The sequence below is a fragment of the Rhodnius prolixus genome, unplaced genomic scaffold (genome assembly GCF_049639745.1).
Source record: "Rhodnius prolixus isolate KJV_2025 unplaced genomic scaffold, Rpr scaffold_1, whole genome shotgun sequence".
NCBI lineage: Eukaryota > Metazoa > Arthropoda > Insecta > Hemiptera > Reduviidae > Rhodnius > Rhodnius prolixus.
The window spans coordinates 52,450,631-52,468,997 of record NW_027411581.1 but is presented as its reverse complement, the minus strand read 5'-3'; the positions used below and the strand labels follow the sequence as shown (position 1 = coordinate 52,468,997).

Genomic DNA, 18,367 nt, shown 5'->3' with positions numbered 1-18,367 from the left:
ATGTGACTTGTTAACCTACATAAGCCGGAGTGGAGGTAAGCAATACACCTTCTCAACATGTGGTTGGGAGATGAGCAATGGCAGCTTATTCTCAGAACAGCTGGGGAGGAGTTGGATAGAAGGGAAGCAATAGGCGATAAAGAAGTGATTATTCCTGACAGATTATATTTATAATTTTGCTGAAAAGTTAAGTTAACCAGGAGAAGAAATATTCTCCCTGCAACCCTCCCAAAATTGTTAATTGTTGTATACCTTAAGAACATCTGAGGAGGACGTTGGGAGAGAGAGGAAGAGAGAGAATTGGTTGTGCTGAACAATAGAATTTTTCCGATAAATCGTGGATGCAAAAATTTTGGTGAATATCATTAGTTTAGTTAAAAGCTAATTTTTTATTTATTTTATTCATCGCTAGCAAGTTTTCAAGCAGAGAGACTTTCATAAATGACATGTAAATTGATTAAATAAATGCAAGAATAATTTATTTAGGATTTATTCAGCGGAGAATGAGATTCTTAGGAAAAGAAATTAATTTAAAAATTACATACTTATTGGAAATATATTAAACATAACTGAAATAAACTAAACTACGGTCACGATGGTAATTCTAGTAAACCATTGAAATAATAAACCGATACTTTCAAATTGAAATATTTCATCTATCTAAAATGGGGAGAATGGCCTTCTCAAAAAATTAAATAAATAAAAATTTAAAAAAAATACCTATAGCTCCTTTGTGGAAGAGTGCATGGGAATCAGTTTCTGGATTGGCCCGCATTAAAGGCAATGGAACTACCCGCCGTTTACTGAGCGTATGTCTTGGTTTCTGTTCCTCATCTATGTCATCAACCTACAACAGTTTTTTTTTTTATTTATAAAACTGAAAATTCCTTTTCAACTGATTTAAAAAAATAAAAAAAGATAAAAGTCACTTAAAAAGTTGTGTTGGAGGTTTGTGTTTCTTTTTTATCCATTTCATTTTTATTTTTTGAGTTTAAGACGCGTTACCATCTAAGAAATAAGCATTTTCAGCGCTTTGCCAGCCTCAGAAAGTTATTCTGAGATTATTAGTGTTGTATTAGCAAAACCTTCCATATCTCATTAACCAGTATCACTAAACACTGCTATTTTTTATACCAGTTACAGAGCTTACTTTTCCCTACAATTCGGTAAAGAATTCATTAAAATCGGAACAGTACGAAGAGAGATATAGAGGTTTGAAATTTGAACGAGTTACAAAACCACCAAAATTTAACCTGTAGTAAAGTACTTTAATTATTAACTGTCCTTAAAATATGCGTATCTTATCTATTTTATTGTCTATATGTATAACATTGTGGTAGGAACAACTAGATTAAGGATGTAATTGAAGAAAATTATATTTATTTAATATAAAGCCAGATTAACTATTACGTATTTTAAAGTATTTTGGGTACTACATAAAGTAACAACCACTTTAATCGGAGAATGAACTTAAAACGACGATTTTTACTTTAAAATAAAAATAAATTAATATTATAAACAAATTAATTGATGTATTTCGGTGTAAGCATTTTTTTAAAAATGCTTATGAATTTTTTATCCTAATAATTTTTTTTGTATAGAGGTTTTATTTTAACCTATAATTAATAGTTTATTATTATTATAGATTAATAAATATTACAACCAATAAAAGTTAGATGTTGTGCTACCTGAACAAATATTTTGTACATGAAAATAGACAGCATAAGGGTCTGTGAAATCTAATGAATTCTATAAAATATTAATGACATGTTAATGCAGTAAAATTACTTAAATGTTACTAATGAAGTATTAATGAAATTATGGTATTTGCTGATTTGTAAACCTTTTGTCATTTAATCAACCATTATAATTTTTTAAACTGTAAGTTTTTGTTAAGTAGATTTTTGTCCCTTTTGGGTAGATTATCCATTTTGTCTATTCGGCAAAGTTATATATCTAATTTACAGATTTTCTTAACATTTGGAAAAAGCAATGGTTTCATAATAACTTGATATGGTGTTAAGTGAACCGTAACTACCACAGGTGAGATCTTTTAAAAGAATGCTGAGAGGGGGAGTACCCAAAGTATCCACACAAATTTTTGGGGGGGGAACGTTTCGAATAAAATAGGAAGGCAAAAATAAACTGCAATTTTAGTACTTACAGGAATGAGAAAAGAAGAAGTGCGTTTATAGTACTTCTCCTTAAAAATGAAAGGGAAATTAAACGTCAAATACGCACGATTGCAATTCTTCCCTTTAGTACCTATAAGAGATAACTTAGCTATGCTATAAGGATAGCATTTTAATGACGCGCTAATGTTGAATACATCAAGATCTACAAAAGCCATATCCACATAAAGTTTCGAATCGAATGTTAATTCATTAACGTAAATCGGCAGACGCATCGATAATTTGAACGATTGCATTACTTCTTCTTAGTAGGTGTAAGAGCATGATGGCACTCTCGAGTCAAGCTTTAACTACTTCTTCGAGCCAAATTGTTTTCAACATCTGACTAGCTTAATGGAAATATTAGTAATAATAGTTTTAGAGAGGGTCTTACTTGCGTGGAGGCCTTACTTCCGCCTAAAGATGCACAGCGTCAAAACCTCTAAAATGCATATCTACATAAAATTTGAATCAAATGATACTTCATTCACGAAAATCGGTTGACGCGACGATAATTTGAAATGATTGCAAAACCTTACACCTATTAAGGTGTAAGAGCAGAACTCGCTTTAATGCTACGTAGGGAAGCCCTTACACTTTCTTCCTACCAAATTTCATCGAAATTGGGCTAAGATTTACAGTATTATTAGTAATAATAATTTTGGAGAGGGCCTTATATACATGGGGCTAACTCCTCTCCCATTCGATGTACAGCGTCATGACCCCCAAAAGGCACATCTACATAAAATTCCGAATCGAACGGCACCTCATTCATAAAAATCAGTTCGTCAGTTTAGGCGCTACTTTAGTTTAAAAAAAAAAAAGTAACAAGAAGAAGAACATTCTCTGAAATTGCCGCTTTTGCCCATTTTTGGCGACTTTTTTTCTCGAAATCTATTAGATCTGGGTTGTTGCAAAAAAAAACTGCAGTTATAAAGGAAGATTTGCCCTATATTATACAGAAAATTTAGGAATTTTATCTTTTATAGAAAAAAAAAATGGCAAAGTTGGGTGTTTTTGACGATCAACCCTTATACAACTGTCGTACCGGACAGTTTTAATACATACACTTGAAAAATAGTACAGTTTAAATTTCAATGAAAATTTTGGAGATGGTTTTTCATTATTGAGAAAGCGATTAATGAGCAAAATAGCAATCACTCACCTCATATTTCCTGGTAATTGCGTTGAAGGAAACAACTTCAGCTAAGATCCAGTTGTCTTCATCGCCTTCAACGTTCTTAACCAAAGCTGCTACCATATCGCCTGGCTGCATTATAAATAATAACGATTAATGCGTTACAACACATAATCTGAAAATTGTATACGAATAAAATCCAAAAATTTAAACTCCAAATTGAATAGATTATTTTTATATGAATTGTATCGGTTAATAACAACTAATTACAGTAAGAACTGGCAATAAATGAAGAGAAAAGGATATTCACGAAAACATCGAGAAATTAGGCCAGAAGAACGAAAAACATGAAGATGAAATGGTCCGGAAAAACCTGTCTGTCAAGTACAAGTATCTGACAACAATCATGATTGTCGCAAATGAACCACTGCAAGAAATAAAAGCAATAGTTGTGGCAGATAATATGAGTCTGTCCGCACTCGAAATATTTCGACAGCGATTCAATGAACTGCCAAGATTCTTCTGTACAAAACTATTATAAGGCCAGTCAGTTTTTATTTGAAAGAAAGTTGTGTGGGGCTGGGAAGAAAATCCAGATTTTGATCTAGAGATGTCTTGGGGGGAAAAAATGCATCCATTTGTATTCGTGTTAATGTATCGTAATGATTCGTTTCTTCATTTTCCTCTCTAAGTAGTTGAATTTTTAATTGTTAGTAGTAGATAAACGTAAGATGGTATCTGACATAATCCTATGCAAAAAAGCAACAGTTGACTAGGAAAGATGTAAGGTTCTTCACATTTATACACCCTAAATAGCAAATATTTTATATGTGACTAATTCGAACATTATCATCCACCAAGACAACCTAAATTCAATAGTGACAAAAACGTTAAAGACTTTAATGTAAGACACACCACTTTTTAGTCAGACACACAGCTGACATAAGAATCAATAAAATCCAATGGTTGCGTAACTTGAGCTCTATGACAGAGAAGAGGTAACAAAAAGAAGACACTTACTTTGGCTATATAATTTGAGTCAGCTGGTACCGCACCGCAAAGTGGTGGAGCTTTAGTTCCTGGTTTGCCAACCCACAATGGTAAAGTTTGTGCGGAAACTTGTAACATTTTCATCAAAGCACCACGATGAAATGTCTCACGATTACCACCATTCCTAGCTTGTAAACGACGTTCATTACAAATAGAGCGGATTTCACTAATTTTCATCAACGCCTGACGAAGTAATTCCTCCTCTTGGCTCGCATCATTTTTTGCTGTTGTATAAAGTGTTTTCAGTTTTTGCTTCATTTTTTTTGTAACAAAAAGAAAGTAAATATCCAAATTGAATTAAAAATTTCACAGACAGTTCAATAAGAAATAGAAAATTCGAATTACTTACTTGATTATAGGGAGTTAATCGCCCCTCTTGATTGATTTTATCATGAGTTTTAGAAATACTTTCCAAAGTGTGTTCCCCCTTCTGTCTTTCATTCTCAATTTCATGAACAAGTGCATAAAGAGATTTCAATCGCTCCTTAAAAACGGAAAAGAAAAACTTGAAATCAAATTTAAAGTCCCAAAAAAAAAAAGTGAAGATTTCACAATATTGCACAACTCAAAAGTAATTGATCCATTTTGTCAGCTTCTACAGTCTACAGTACTAACTTACCTGCACTTGCACCGCAGCATTCTCAGCTGAATATGGCATATTTTTTATTTGGTTTTATTTCAATGCTATGTATTTCCCAACCGCAATAACACAATACCAGGAAAAGAAAACAATTAAAAGAAGGATCTGTAAAAAAACAGAAATAATACCACTTAAAAAAAAAATTAGGTTAAACTCCTCACTTTGAATTTAACTTCATGCATTTTGACTACTTACACAATTAATTATAAATGAAGGACGTGATAAAATCATGAAAAAACAAATAATCAATTAAAATGAAAATCATTAAATAAACATTGAAATTAGAACTTAGAAAGCTAAAAAAATTGCACACTACGCGACGAAACAACTGAAGAACACAACTGGAAGCAAAATTATTACTTAAGTGTAGGCGTTGAACGCCGCTCTCTGGCGGGACTTTCTGCAACTAAATATTCAATACTAAAAGGTCCGGTTTGGTGTCCAAGAAAGTTTTTATAAAGGAAATTATTTTACTAATTGGAATATAAGTGAAATAATAAACTTAGAAATACATTATATATGATCAAAAAAAAGCGTCATCCCAGCGTTTTAAAAATCGATCCCTTGAAAAATATTTTGTGGAATGCGTTTGTAGTAAAAAAACGCGTATTTTTCCTTGTAATTTTGAAACCACGGGCAGGTTGTAAAAAAGTGTAAAGCCTGAAATCCAAAATTTCAACTGACTTTTCTTGATCTGGAAAATGCCTGTGATAAGTCCCAAAGCGGGCCTCGCAGCACATAGATCGCCTTATCTCACCAAACCATTCTTGAGGGTAACATGTTTGTAGAACAATACATCATACAATTCTTTTAATTGCACATAAGGAATTAAAATAAGGATGCTCCAACATAGTTTATAACTCAACTAGCAAGAGTTACCTACGATTGGCTCAGAAGATGTAAACTGATAGGAAATAGGAACTGATCTCACTCTCATCTAAGCAATCTCTCACAAGTTTATTTTAACTCAGGGTAGAGAGAAAATTGAGTATATGAGAACGCTGAATGAGATTTTGAAAAATTAAATTTGAGGAAATAAATTGATAAAATGGGGTAGTAATATAAGCAAAATAAGTTTTATTCACACTGAAGGCTGGTCGCAGTGCTGATGGTAGGGATCTATAAATACACGGAAAAGCTTGTAAGAATGTACTTAGTTTTAAATACCTCGGCTTAATGCTGGAGGCGGAATGGAGATGTAAGCTGGAGATGGGTTTGGGTTATGAGGAAAAAATAAAATAAAAAATTAGATGGCTGCAGAGAATGAGATGGATGAAACTGCTGGATAAGCATATTAAGCAACCTAATGATTACTTTTCAATTTTATTTTGGAAATCTCAATAGTGGACTGTTTACTTGCTTCAAGGACTTCAAATGAAATTAAGGTTGAAAGACCCTGACATTCTATATTGAGATCAAAAAAGCGAGTCACCTTGATTATTTGAGATATCAGTTTAACAAACGTTCCCTAATTCTTGTGCGCCTCATTGCATACTGTTGTCGATACACTACTAATTCCAGCATAGGAATGATGGAGTGAAATGTCAGTCTGACCCCCTCATAACATTTGACTTGAACAATTCTCTTTTCACAGTACTAAAACACGATGTTTAAGCAAACGAATTGAAGGAAATAAATAAATAAAATAAAGAGAGCTCAGTTCATAAATCAAGTCCTTTGTATAAATTAATCCTTTCTTTGGGAATGATGGATTGGTAAGGATAAGTGTAGATTAAAGAATTTATTCGTTAAATATGACCAAAATAATGCCGTTAATGCATTACATAATATATTTGATTTTCTCAGAAAGGTACATAACGTTGCTACATTTCTGTTCTCAGTGTTTATCTGCAACAATATGGTTAATATTCAGGCAATTCAATAGACGTTACTTGACTTGGAAGAAACATAGTACAAAATTGCATTATCTGTTTGAAGACGCCAAGAGAAATCACTCGAAACAATTGGTCAGCTACTAGCCCTAGGGTAGAGGTCTACTAGGCCTTTTAGATTGCAGAATACACTGCGGAATTGACTATAAGGACCCATCAGAATTCGTCGAAAACAGGTTTGAGAAACACCAAATAAAATGTCACATTGCATTATTCTTTGTATTATCTTTAAGGGTGTGTTATTAAAAAATTGGAAGAACTCTCATCAGAATCTTGAATTTCCCGCCAGAGGTGATACATTATAAGGCTTGAAAAGCCTTCATACCTTGCCGTAGTAAAGTAAAGTTACTCCAATACTCTGTCTATTGAAGCAAATCAACTCCAAGTCTTCCACAATTTATTGGAAAGCAAAACAGAAAGAATGGTATCAGAATTTTCGCAGCAGCATCATCATGTTTATGTGGACATTCATACAGCCGTACTCTCCTCTGATGAGAGGATTGTGAAAAGCCAACATAAAATTAGTTAAAGACCTCAGAAAAAAAGAATGAGCGCAAGTACATTAAGCTAATGTTTACAATTTATAAGTAAAAATTAGATCATTTATACATTTCCTGTACATTTCTTGATCATATAATTATTCAACACGTTCCCTAACCCAAACATTTGGCAGATTCCAGAGAATAGGCTTACTAAGTGGAACAGATGAAACAGATATAGTGTTTGGTCTCAACTTCGTACATCTCTGAGTTTCTTAAAAGAATGTATTAGAAACAGCAGCAGCCGAACAATCAGATTGTGTCATCATAAAGATCATCCTTAAATTGGGCATGGTTCTTCAGATACTTAAAAAACTCAAATTGACATCCCGCACCGGTAATTACAAAAATCTCGCCTGCTTTCCACCAATAAAGAAGAGGAATTTAAAACAAAAAACATAAAAATCAGATTTAAATTTCGTTTTTTCAGTAAAGTTAACTTAAGTTTAAGCCATGTAATTTTTAAAAAAAATAGTATTACAAGATGGACGGAATGGTTTGTAGTATCAAATTATTTCTAATAATCTTAAACTGCCATCTATGTAAGTTGTTAGTAACTTTGTTATCAGTGCTCTGTTAAAGTTTTTGTATTGTAATAATATAAGTTAGTTGTTAGCACACCGTCGCCGAGTTAAGTAATGTTCCAAAAACCAGTATACAAATAAGTTTAGTGTTATTCTTTGACCTGGTCTTCAAAAAATAGAGTTTCTCGACATCAAAAGTAAACGAACAAACTAAACGATCCAAATTTATATTGGCGCTCTGACAACATCCCAGCCCAATTAATTAATTTATTTAATTTCACTGATCCAGAGCTGTACTAAAAAAACATGGAGGAGTTAAACGGAAAGGTTGCTTTAGTTACCGGAGCCGCACAAGGGATTGGCAAAAGTTACGTTGACCACTTGCTTAAACATGAAGTGAAGGTAATTCAATAATATTAATATTTTATTTTCTCTTAATAAAGATAATTATTCTATCTAAATAAAGATAATTTATACTAATTCAATAATTAGTGGACTAAAATTGAAAATATTATGTGTTAAAACACTAAGAGGCTTTTTGAAAAATTTATAACATATGGAAATATAAATTATCATTAAGTGGCACATCGACCCTTTGCATGGGTATTGGCCTTCGCCAACGAACTTCGCCACCCGTTTCTATCTTACGCTAGTATCCATCAATTAAGCAGGATTGTGAAACCTGATTGACACCATCCATCAACGAAATTCCTTTCCTGCGTGTTGCATAAACACGTTCATCTCTAGCCCGCTTCTAGGAGCTAGGCTAAGGCCCTAGCAATATGACCAGTACAACGCAGCTTACCCAATTCAATGAGGCTCATTCAAATCTGCTTTTAATTACAGTCCTTCGGCTCTTTGTTCAACCATCTCTTTATATGTATGTAATTTGTGGACCAGACTCGCAGGCTGTAAAATTTTGTATTTTAAAAGCCAAATAAATATCTTATCTAAATTTGTTCAACTATCTGAACATTAATATTCTTCCTCAAGCCTTTTCTAATCTCTCCCAACCAGTTTTTTGCACGGTTTAGTTTCAGAAATCCCCCTTTAGTTAGAACGTTATTTATTCTAAAAAATATCAATATTCGTAAATATTTTATATTGTACATTGATCCTGAAGAAGGACGTTAAAGCAATAAAGTTTCTATTTTTCCAACAGAAACTGTGAATTATTATTTCCAAGTAAAACATGAAGTTTTCTGCATGAAATTTATAAGCACATAAAAAAATATAAAGTCTGTTAATTGAAGCCCCATTTTTAAAAAATGTAAAATTAATACCATAAATAAATTAATTTAATAATTATTAATGTTTCGCAATAAGTTGCAACGTCATTAAGTAATTCAGCTAATTATAATTATGTTATCTCTTTGGTTGAAAAGTGCTTAAAACATGGCTCTCATTATCTACCCACAAACCGTCACGGAGATAGATTGTGATATACTGCTCTTATATCTGTAGAAAAAAAAGACTACAATTATGGACTTTTATCAACTAGTAGACTATCATGTATGACAAGAATGTTTCCAGAAATATTACTGCATTTACTGAGCTATTCTGAATAAATAACTAAGTTGAGGAATTCATGTTATGCTTCTAACGAGACTATGGGCGCCACGATAGCCAAGTGGTTAAATGCAAGACTCGCAAATTATAAGTGAGTCCTCACAAAACTCTCTGCTTCGCTCTGCACACTTCTGAACCGCCCCGTTTAGAACAATTCTAGAAGATAGCAGAGCAATAGTCGCGGTAGTTTGGAGAGCGGACTGGAAAGGGTAGGTGCAAAGAAAAAGGCGTTCGAGCCATGTCCATGTCGCGAGTTTCCCTTGTTGTTAGCACTTTTTTAAATGCAACAATGTACAAATCATTGTAGGCTTTTTTGAGAAAATGATCTTATTTTGCAATTGAACCCCATTAGAAAGTAAATTCACTCTTAAGCCACTCACTATAAAGCTTGTTGAGTGCCACTTAGAAAGCTACACGCATCATCTTTTGTCATCGGAAAGAATCGAGCGAAGCATCGATCTCTCATTCCAGTTCGGCTTCGGATATCAGGCGCTAATATTTAAGACTCGTTAGCTAATATAAAGCACACTCCCTAAAGAGGAGGTCGAGTTATCATCCTTCTGTTCAGAATTCGTACTTAAGGTAGCGAGGTTACACCTAACCCATGTAGGTATTTTCTTAGAACTCAATGCTTGAGTCTAGGAAATTCAACAAACATTCTTGCTTAACTTTCTTTCTACCAAGCAGTTAAGATGTGCAAGTCTTCCTCAGGCATTTCAGGAAGATATGGTGTTCCTAATCTCACCGAACTTCTCCAGTGGAGCCAAGCATCCGTGAGAGGCAGCTTTGAGCGAGGTATTGCAAGATCTGAGCCAGAAGGTGCCAGCGAAATTCTCTCTTTAGTCAGCCTTCGGGCTTTTCGATATCTTTAAATCATAGTGCCCCAGTACCAATTTTAACTGGACCTTATTCTGAAAGCGGACTGATTTTTTTTTTTTAAATTCTCTATATATTAGGACAAGTGTACAAATAACCAATGAGCTACACTGCATAGTTTATTATATATTACAATTATATAGTACACTACAATTTAGAAGTTTCAAGCATTATTTGTTCGCATAGGTCTCTCATCATTTCATTGTTGACTCTTAAATTCTCACAGACATGAATCCAGATGATCCCTCCGCGCTTCACTTTTTACGCAGTTTCAGCATTTTGCAATGGCCTACAGTCCTGGGACAGTATAATTGCGAGCACCATTTGCTGATTCTAAAAAATTCTTTTATTGATTTACAATAAAACCATGAATTTATAAGCTAGAAGAATTCCATTATGAATTACCCAACTCCGCTCCTTCTGATAGATACAAAAGCGGCCTAATTACGCTACATCAGTTTCTGAGTTAAGTCAAGTATTTGTTACAGGTCATGATAAGTGATGTAAACAAAACAGTTGGCGAAGCGACCAGAGAAGAATTGGCTACCAAACATGGAGAGAAGAATGTAAAATTTGTGAAATGTGATGTTACCAGCGAAACTGAATTTGAAGGTTAGTATTATGTTTCATTAAGATTAAACCAATAATTACACATTTATAAATAAATAGAAGTAGTAAAAAATCTTAGGTGTGCTATGAAAATTACTGTATAGGCAAGATAAGATAAATTTATGTTTCTTTTCCTTTTTTTTTTTTTAAGATGCAATCAAAGAAACAATCAAGGTTTTTGGACAGTTGGATATTCTGATCAACAATGCCGGAATCGCGGCAGAAAAGGATTCTGCATTAATGATAAATATTAATTTTGTAAGTTTTAACATAGAGTCAGTCTTAGAAATATTCCAGGAGAATGGCCAGATGTGAATAAAATGGCATCCGGAGTTCTCTTTTTCCGGAGGTCCAGAAGAATCCGGTTTTTTTGTGTAACGTACTTTTTTCCTCTAACTCAAAATCTTTCTCTTAGAACTCTTCCTGACAACCGAACAAGACCTCTTAAAAGACTGTGGTCTCGTCATCTCCTTTCTATAGTGAAGAGTGACTATTACAATAAAAATCTAGTGGTGAAAAAAAAAAAAAAAAAAAAAATCTAGTACATCGTAATGTGTACTTTGGACAAGAGCCAGGCAACAAATCAGCTTTTTCCTTGTCTAGTTTTACCCAATTCCCATCCTCTTGGTTCTAAAAATCAGATTTATATTGTATCGTCTTTTAAAAAAAGTTATGTTCGTTTAATGTTGCAATTATGTTTTACGAAAAGTTGCCTACATATTTAAAGCACCACTCTATCCTGTGATAAAGCTCCCCAGACTGACCTTTATTCTCCTCCTGAAATTCACCTGAAGTCATTTTTAAGGGAACAAAGTTTCAAACTAAACTGGTAAGTTCTTGTATCAATGTTTGGATCAGCTGGAATGGTTTTAGAGAAGGTCGCGAAAAAAAATACGTACTAGAAATTGCTTCCGAAGATGTCATATTCTCCAAACTAGGAATTGTAGCAGTATTATAATAGACGAGATAGAGGTGAGAATCCTTTATTACTCTGAAACGGTACTTTAAAAAGAAGTGTAACTAACCCTTCCCCAGAAGTGCTCTTAAATTTTTTTTTTGTAAATTCAAGAAATTCTACATACGAGCAAAGAGAGTCTTAAAGTTCAAAGAATATCTATATTTAAAACCGAGCAAAGTTGTACCCAAGTCGGGCTATTCCTACCAAGATAACTGGCGGGATCCACCTGTAGGCATAAATACGCAAATAAAATATAATGTTTTGACTTTCTGAATTTCGTTTCTGAGCTTATGTTCACATGCATTGAGACCGTTTAATAAAAATCATTTTTTTGGTCCCATGGAATCCCAAAATATAAATTCTCAATGAAAATGTACTATAGTATCTAAAATTTAACTAAATCGCAATATCTTATATCTTACTAGAGTGAAGCAGGAGAGCGATAACTTCGTAAATAAAATATTTGTTAAGTACGTGCGATAAACTGCAGCCTTGGAATAATTCGGAAGACATCCCTGAATCTTTAGACATGCCTTTAGTAATTATAATTCTCGGCAAAATGTTAATTCCTTTATTTTTATTTTATTTTTTTGTTATCTCGACTCCCACTCAGAAGTTAGAGCGATGCATTAGATATATTGAGTTTTTTTGCCCTATTTTGATTTCATTACCAATACATTTTTTACTTCTTTTTTTGTAGAACAGCGTGGTGAATGGAACATATTTGGGTATGAAATACATGGGAAAGGATCACGGTAAACATGGAGGGACCGTAGTGAATATTGCATCATTGACCACTTTCACACCATTCGAATGTGCACCAGTATATTCAGCTACAAAATCAGCTGTAAATCAGTTCTCCAGGAGTATAGGTGTAAGTATATCAGCTATTTATTTCATTTGTAAATGAGAAAATATTTGAAATAAATAGACAGAGACATCTAGCTTCAAACTCTATTACTATTTCCTACATACCTACTATTTCAAGGAGAGATGCACAAACGTTAATCCATTAAAAAAATAAAATTAAAAAAAGATATCTGTCACTTGTTATTTATTTACTATCTTTTACTTTTTATTAAATAATTTATTTGATGCGTGACTGGATTTGAATGGTTTGATATTTTGTCCGTATTTTTATATTAGCAACCACAAAATTGTTATTAAACTTTCTTCGGACAAGATGTTCCTATTTTTTGATAAGTTGATAACATTCTTTAGCATGAATTCGTTAGGGGCCATTTTGGACCTGGATCCTATTCAACACGGCATAATATAATATTAATATCCATTAAAGAAAAAGTTTCTTCACAAATGTATGTTGAACAGAAATGGTTAGGGCGTGCCTAAGTCGTTTATGTTTTTTCATCATAAAAATATCAATTTCAACAGTTGAATTTCAGACCCACTCTAAAGTTTGTTCGAGACTTAGTCATCTCACTTCCATGTAAAAAATTAATTCACCAATAAATTGAAGTTAAAATAATCTATGGATAGGTGGGTAGCAAAGAACAACAGAGCCACGGTCTTGTGCCACTCTGTTTTAAGATTGGAGTGCTGTTGCCTACGGATTACTTGTTCCTTGCTGCATTGATTCTAAAATGTTTAATTCCGACTAATCTAAGCAGGCTGGTCCTGGGTTTCTAGTAGAGACGTCAAGATCTCCTAAACAAGTGGTTAATCCTCTTCGGGTTATTTGCGGAAAAATAGAAAAAAAACTAAGCTTCTGAGCCTTAAAGGTAGTTAAGATAATTCACTGATGAAAGTAGCTTTTACTGCAGTCTACTTCATTAATGCTGCAGACTAAAAATACCCAAAAAATTTGAAGAAAAAAGATTTTTTTTTTAATTTTAAAAAAGGTTTTGGATGGACTATGGGTCCGGTACCCCTGCAATATGTATATTTTTTTTCTCAATTCTAGACAAAATTTCATTACGATCGTACTGGTGTCCGAGTGATATCAATTAACCCAGGATTGACGGATACAACCATTTTGAAATCCTGTGTTGATAATATGCCGCTCGAATTTAAGGAAAGTTTCTACACAAATGTGGAAAAAGAATATATTCAAAGGTATTATTATTATTATTGTGTTATTATTTTAAATTAAAGCGTATCAACATTTTCATTGCATTGGAGTTTTTTTCATATCACTACCGGCCTTCGGGCAGTGCTTTCTCGTTACTAAAAACCTTGTCCACCTCCAGTAGTGAGCTGCAAGAAGCGCCTAGGAAAAGTACATATAAGGGACAGCTACAGGATTCCGTGTGGGGATCCAGTAGGCTAACTACTGAACTAATCCTTTTCCTAATTATTTGCATTGATATCTATTTAAAATATTTTATTCTTATTTGATTTGAAATTTATTATCTGTTCAATATAAAACAATTAGTAAATCTGCTGAAGTGTTAGCTTGAGGAGAGAAACAATTCTATTCCCTCTCACCGGATTCTAGAATGTGTGATTAGTCTTTGGAGAAGGTCGCGAGACCCAGCTGATATGTAGTAGTATGAGAGGATAGCAGAAAGAAAGAGTTTTAGAATTTGTCGTATTTATAACTTTCAGATTCTGTTAGATTGGAAATGAAGAAGTCTTTGTGGAAAGTACAGATAGTGACTTTGTAAGGAGCATCTGGTATCTCAAGAAAAATGTTTGATTGGAAGATTTGGATTTACCGAGCGTATTGGTTGAACCTCACATTTCAAGTCAATATCGCTTGGAGTATGCTGTTGTAAATTGTTTTGGTTTCAGAGGCAATTTCGACCCTTTACCTATTAGTTTCTTCCATTGATTATCCTGTCGTTTTAGTCACGGGTTCTATGTTAGTCACTTGACAATGTACATTACAAGGTACCACAGGAGGGAGTGTTACTGAGGTAAAGCTGACGGAAGACAGAAGCATGTCTCAGAGTGAAGTTGGTTTGTTGATTTTTGGGTGTTGTGTGTTTCCTCTATTTTTATTTTGGTGTAAGTTTTGTTCCTTAGTTGCGGTTTGAAAACAAATCGTTAATTAGAATTCTTCAAATATCTTTGTAGATAGCATTAGGCTATATGTGCAGCGCTTGCAAACAAATTAATCTGGACCTTATAACTGAGTCAATCTTGCAAAATTCAGCATAATTTGTGACTTTTTTTTTTATAAAGATCGGCAATGGTTTAATAGTTTTTGGAGATTCTTCAATGCAATCTTCCCCTTCCTCTAAAATCAAGAATCAAGGGGTGAAAAATATTGACTGTTTTATTACCAGTAGATGGACAATTGGCTTAATTTATTATTTTTGTAAGAGATAAAGTTCTTAATACACACAAATTATTATAATTTGAATCTTACGGTAATTCCCATGTCGAATTATGTTTATTTATTCTTAAATATTTCGCTTTTCTTAAGTGATGAAGACTTAATGAAACTACTTTGGAGAAGTTTCCAGTAATGCACTAATTAATTATTTTAATATTGTCAGGGACCATCTCAAAAAAAAAAAAAAAGCATTTAATTACTAATAATGACTGAATAATGCCAAAGTTCTTGGAAATCAAGACACTCAAAAAAAAAGAATTGCTAATTATATATAAAATTTTACTTTGCAGCGTAAATAACATGGGTGAAGGACTGATAGAAGTGCTTAAAAAAGCGGAATCTGGCTCACTCTGGGTGATCGAATTTGACCAACCAGCGAGAAGACTAGATTTTATTGTGGAAAAATATAATAACTGATTGTATGATCTAAGCTATTATTTATAAAGTTATTAGATCTCCACTAATTGACAAAAATAGCTATTTTATCTGAATAATCTAAAATGCTTATACATCATTATCATTTACTTATCATTATTTACTGTACTATCTGAATAATCTAAAATGTTTATGAAATATCTGATTATTAAAGTGTCTAAAATAAACTACGAGTTTATCTTAAGTAAATAAAAAGCTTAGACAAAAATATAGAAGTTTTTTTGACAAAATATCACAAAAGAAAAAAATTCCCATGGTAAAGTGGTAATTTAGTAGGTTATTAGTAAAAAGAGCGTAATTTTATACTCAGCGTAATTGTTCTGTAACTTTAGGTCCGGTTTCGGAATTATAGAGAATCAGTCAGACATGACAAGATTCTACTTCTTTATTCCCTACATTATCAGGTAATTTGGTAGCACATGACATTTGTAACACTTTATCGGGATCCTGTCCTCTCCTCTACTCCAGAACTGCCGAAAGAAGCATATTTCTGGGAAAATGTTTAGAATAATAGTTACTGTATTACAAGGACACGATGCGCGTATAAAAAAAAAAAAGGTTAACACTCCAGTTGGCTGATTTGTTGCAGGTTTTCCGTTTTGTGTTGCAGGTTGTATCGTAAGAACTAACAGCAATGGCATTGAACGTCAGTGAGAAAAATAACATTTTGATGTACGATATGTAAGTACTGCAAGGGAAAAAGAATTTCATAGGAAAGGTTAAGGGAGTTTAATGAATTTGATATTGTTTTCTTTTAAATATATAGCCATGTTTAAGTAACAATTTTTAGTAGCAAAAATAATACATTAAATAGTACGTTTTATTGCTCATATATACATTTCTAAAAAAAAATAATAATTAAAAAAAACATTCAGGAGACTTTAAAACAGATTCTCCTGTGAAATCTCGGTACCAAAATGATTATTACATTATTAAAAAAATTACGTGATGAATAAACATTGGAGACTTACGTATATCGTAAGTTGATGTAAATAAATTTGAGTTGAAATTATTTAATTTGAAAACTAAAGAAATACCTAATATATTTGGAAAGTTCAACTGATTCAGAATATATTTTAATAAATTTAGCTGCTACGAATGATTATGCTTTTCTTAAAACATTACGCAATCAGTAGACGATTTAAAAAAAAAATTCATCCAATTTAAAGATGTGTTAAACATTTATGTTTAAAATCTTAATAAATATGTAAAATAATTTTATTTAAATTCATAAATTTCGTTTTTTAGCATATAATGTAAGCTTACCGTAAAAATATAGAAGCGGATAACAAAACAGGCTGCAATTCCCCACGGCGGGTGCCGGGAGACAGGCACCCCAACGTTGTTCAAATCTCTCGAAAATAAACCCCACCAGTTAGAAACCCGATGCGCGAGCGCACAAGTGGTTCACTTTATATCGATCCAAAAACACTAACCCTCAACACACCTCTTTGCCTTACTCCTTTCAACAAACTGGGTGAATATCACTTAAGAAGTATGGCGCAATACTTCGTACTTCGCACAGCCACGACCTGCCATAAGCGAATATACTACGTAGAGAGAACTGAGCAATTAACTGTTGAACTTACATTAAATAACTTATTTTAAAGAAAAAAAAAAAAAAAAAAAAAAAAAAGACTGGTGAACAGTAATTTATGTAATGAAATTATCTTAAATCGTCGCATAAAAAGTTGCTTAGTTGACTTCAGTATTACATCTTCAGATGTCACATTTTACCCTACAACCTTCAAAAGCAATATTCTCTGAAAAAAGTTTTATACCCAAGTTATTGGCATAACATATGTTATCGCTTAGTAAATAAAACTCAGGCGCTACCTTGAAAAATACAAAAAGAAAAAGCAGATAGTTGCGCTTGCAGTGGGCTGATATTCGTCCAACTCGTAATTATGGCTAGATATTTCATGCTATACTATTAGGCTGTACTAGAGAACTGAACTATACTATGGAACCGCCTTTTAGAGCTACACTTAACTTCACGCCTACATTAAGAACCCTGCTCAACCCTGTTGGTGGGGAAGGTTCCAAAGTGTTCGGCCTGCGTCTTTATTGGAATCTAGGTAAAAAAAGGTAGTTCAAAAAGTTAGGTGAAAAAAGAAACCCCCCCCAAAAAAAGTCACATTGAAAGCACAACATAGCCATTGTTTGCATTTCATGGTAACAGCACTGAGGGATAGTTGGGGATTAGTGTTGCTTTAAAGCGCATTTAAGAGTAATATGCAACCATGTAACGTGTATAATATTATATGGGATTCAGTATGGAAGTTAAATTGCTTATTCGAGAAATTCAGTTGAGCGGAAATGCCAATTTACGGTACAAATTTTGAGTTTTAAGGCAATTTTTTTCGTACAAATTCCAGGTTTTTAAGAAACTTTAATTATCTCAATAACGGTAAGACAAAGTCGTATAAAAGTGGCGCACCTGTTTTCACTCATGTTTTGTTCTTCCATACAAAGCCAATCTTTTTTGTGACTTCTACCAGCTACGCTATGAATGAAACGTAACTTTTTTGAGAGAATATAAAAAAACGATTCAATAAAGTGTTATTTCTGTTAAAAAAAAAAAGATAAATAAGTATGTGCGTTTGTACTAAGTTTACAATACACTTTTCTTTAAAGCTGGAAATTTATTCTCACGTTTGATTCCTGT

The 18,367-nt window shown here is 33.0% G+C and overlaps 2 protein-coding genes across 5 annotated transcripts in view; one reads left to right on the top strand and one right to left on the bottom strand.

Annotated features, from left to right (window-relative positions):
• The window catches only part of Sgf29 (SAGA-associated factor 29), a 32,826-nt gene extending 15,657 nt beyond the window's left edge, over window positions 1-17,169 (bottom strand). The window contains exons 1-6 of one of the 2 annotated variants that reach the window (XM_074119537.1): window positions 16,966-17,169; window positions 4,979-5,104; window positions 4,709-4,843; window positions 4,330-4,611; window positions 3,337-3,441; window positions 721-847 (exon numbers count right to left, since the gene is read on the bottom strand). In XM_074119537.1, the coding sequence (XP_073975638.1) occupies window positions 721-847; window positions 3,337-3,441; window positions 4,330-4,611; window positions 4,709-4,843; window positions 4,979-5,017 (688 nt within the window). In that variant the 5' untranslated portion in view covers window positions 5,018-5,104; window positions 16,966-17,169. Of the gene's footprint in view, window positions 1-720; window positions 848-3,336; window positions 3,442-4,329; window positions 4,612-4,708; window positions 4,844-4,978; window positions 5,105-5,194; window positions 5,356-16,965 lie in introns of those variants that run through there. The other variant, XM_074119526.1, reaches the window with a different exon arrangement.
• LOC141449776 (15-hydroxyprostaglandin dehydrogenase [NAD(+)]-like) lies at window positions 7,997-16,973 on the top strand. Of its 3 annotated transcripts, XM_074119555.1 has the most exons (7): window positions 7,997-8,151; window positions 8,244-8,356; window positions 10,888-11,011; window positions 11,160-11,266; window positions 12,667-12,840; window positions 13,888-14,039; window positions 15,555-15,907. In XM_074119555.1, the coding sequence occupies exons 2-7, from the start codon at window positions 8,261-8,263 to the stop codon at window positions 15,679-15,681; spliced, it is 780 nt and encodes a 259-aa protein (XP_073975656.1). In that variant the 5' UTR covers window positions 7,997-8,151; window positions 8,244-8,260; the 3' UTR covers window positions 15,682-15,907. The 3 variants fall into 3 exon arrangements, with proteins under 3 accessions (XP_073975656.1, XP_073975657.1, XP_073975655.1); XM_074119556.1 differs by lacking the exon at window positions 15,555-15,907 and adding an exon at window positions 16,310-16,973 and having other exon boundaries at window positions 8,023-8,356; XM_074119554.1 differs by having other exon boundaries at window positions 8,023-8,356.
• Window positions 17,170-18,367: the final 1,198 nt, after the last annotated feature.

Bases quoted from the DNA above. Each gene is read 5' to 3' on its own strand.
- LOC141449776 (XM_074119555.1), top strand. From the start codon at position 8,261: ATGGAGGAGTTAAACGGAAAGGTTGCTTTAGTTACCGGAGCCGCACAA. The intron at 11,012-11,159 runs GTTAGTATTATG...TTTTTTTTTAAG, and splicing joins CAGCGAAACTGAATTTGAAG to ATGCAATCAAAGAAACAATC. The intron at 14,040-15,554 runs GTATTATTATTA...TTTACTTTGCAG, and splicing joins GAAAAAGAATATATTCAAAG to CGTAAATAACATGGGTGAAG.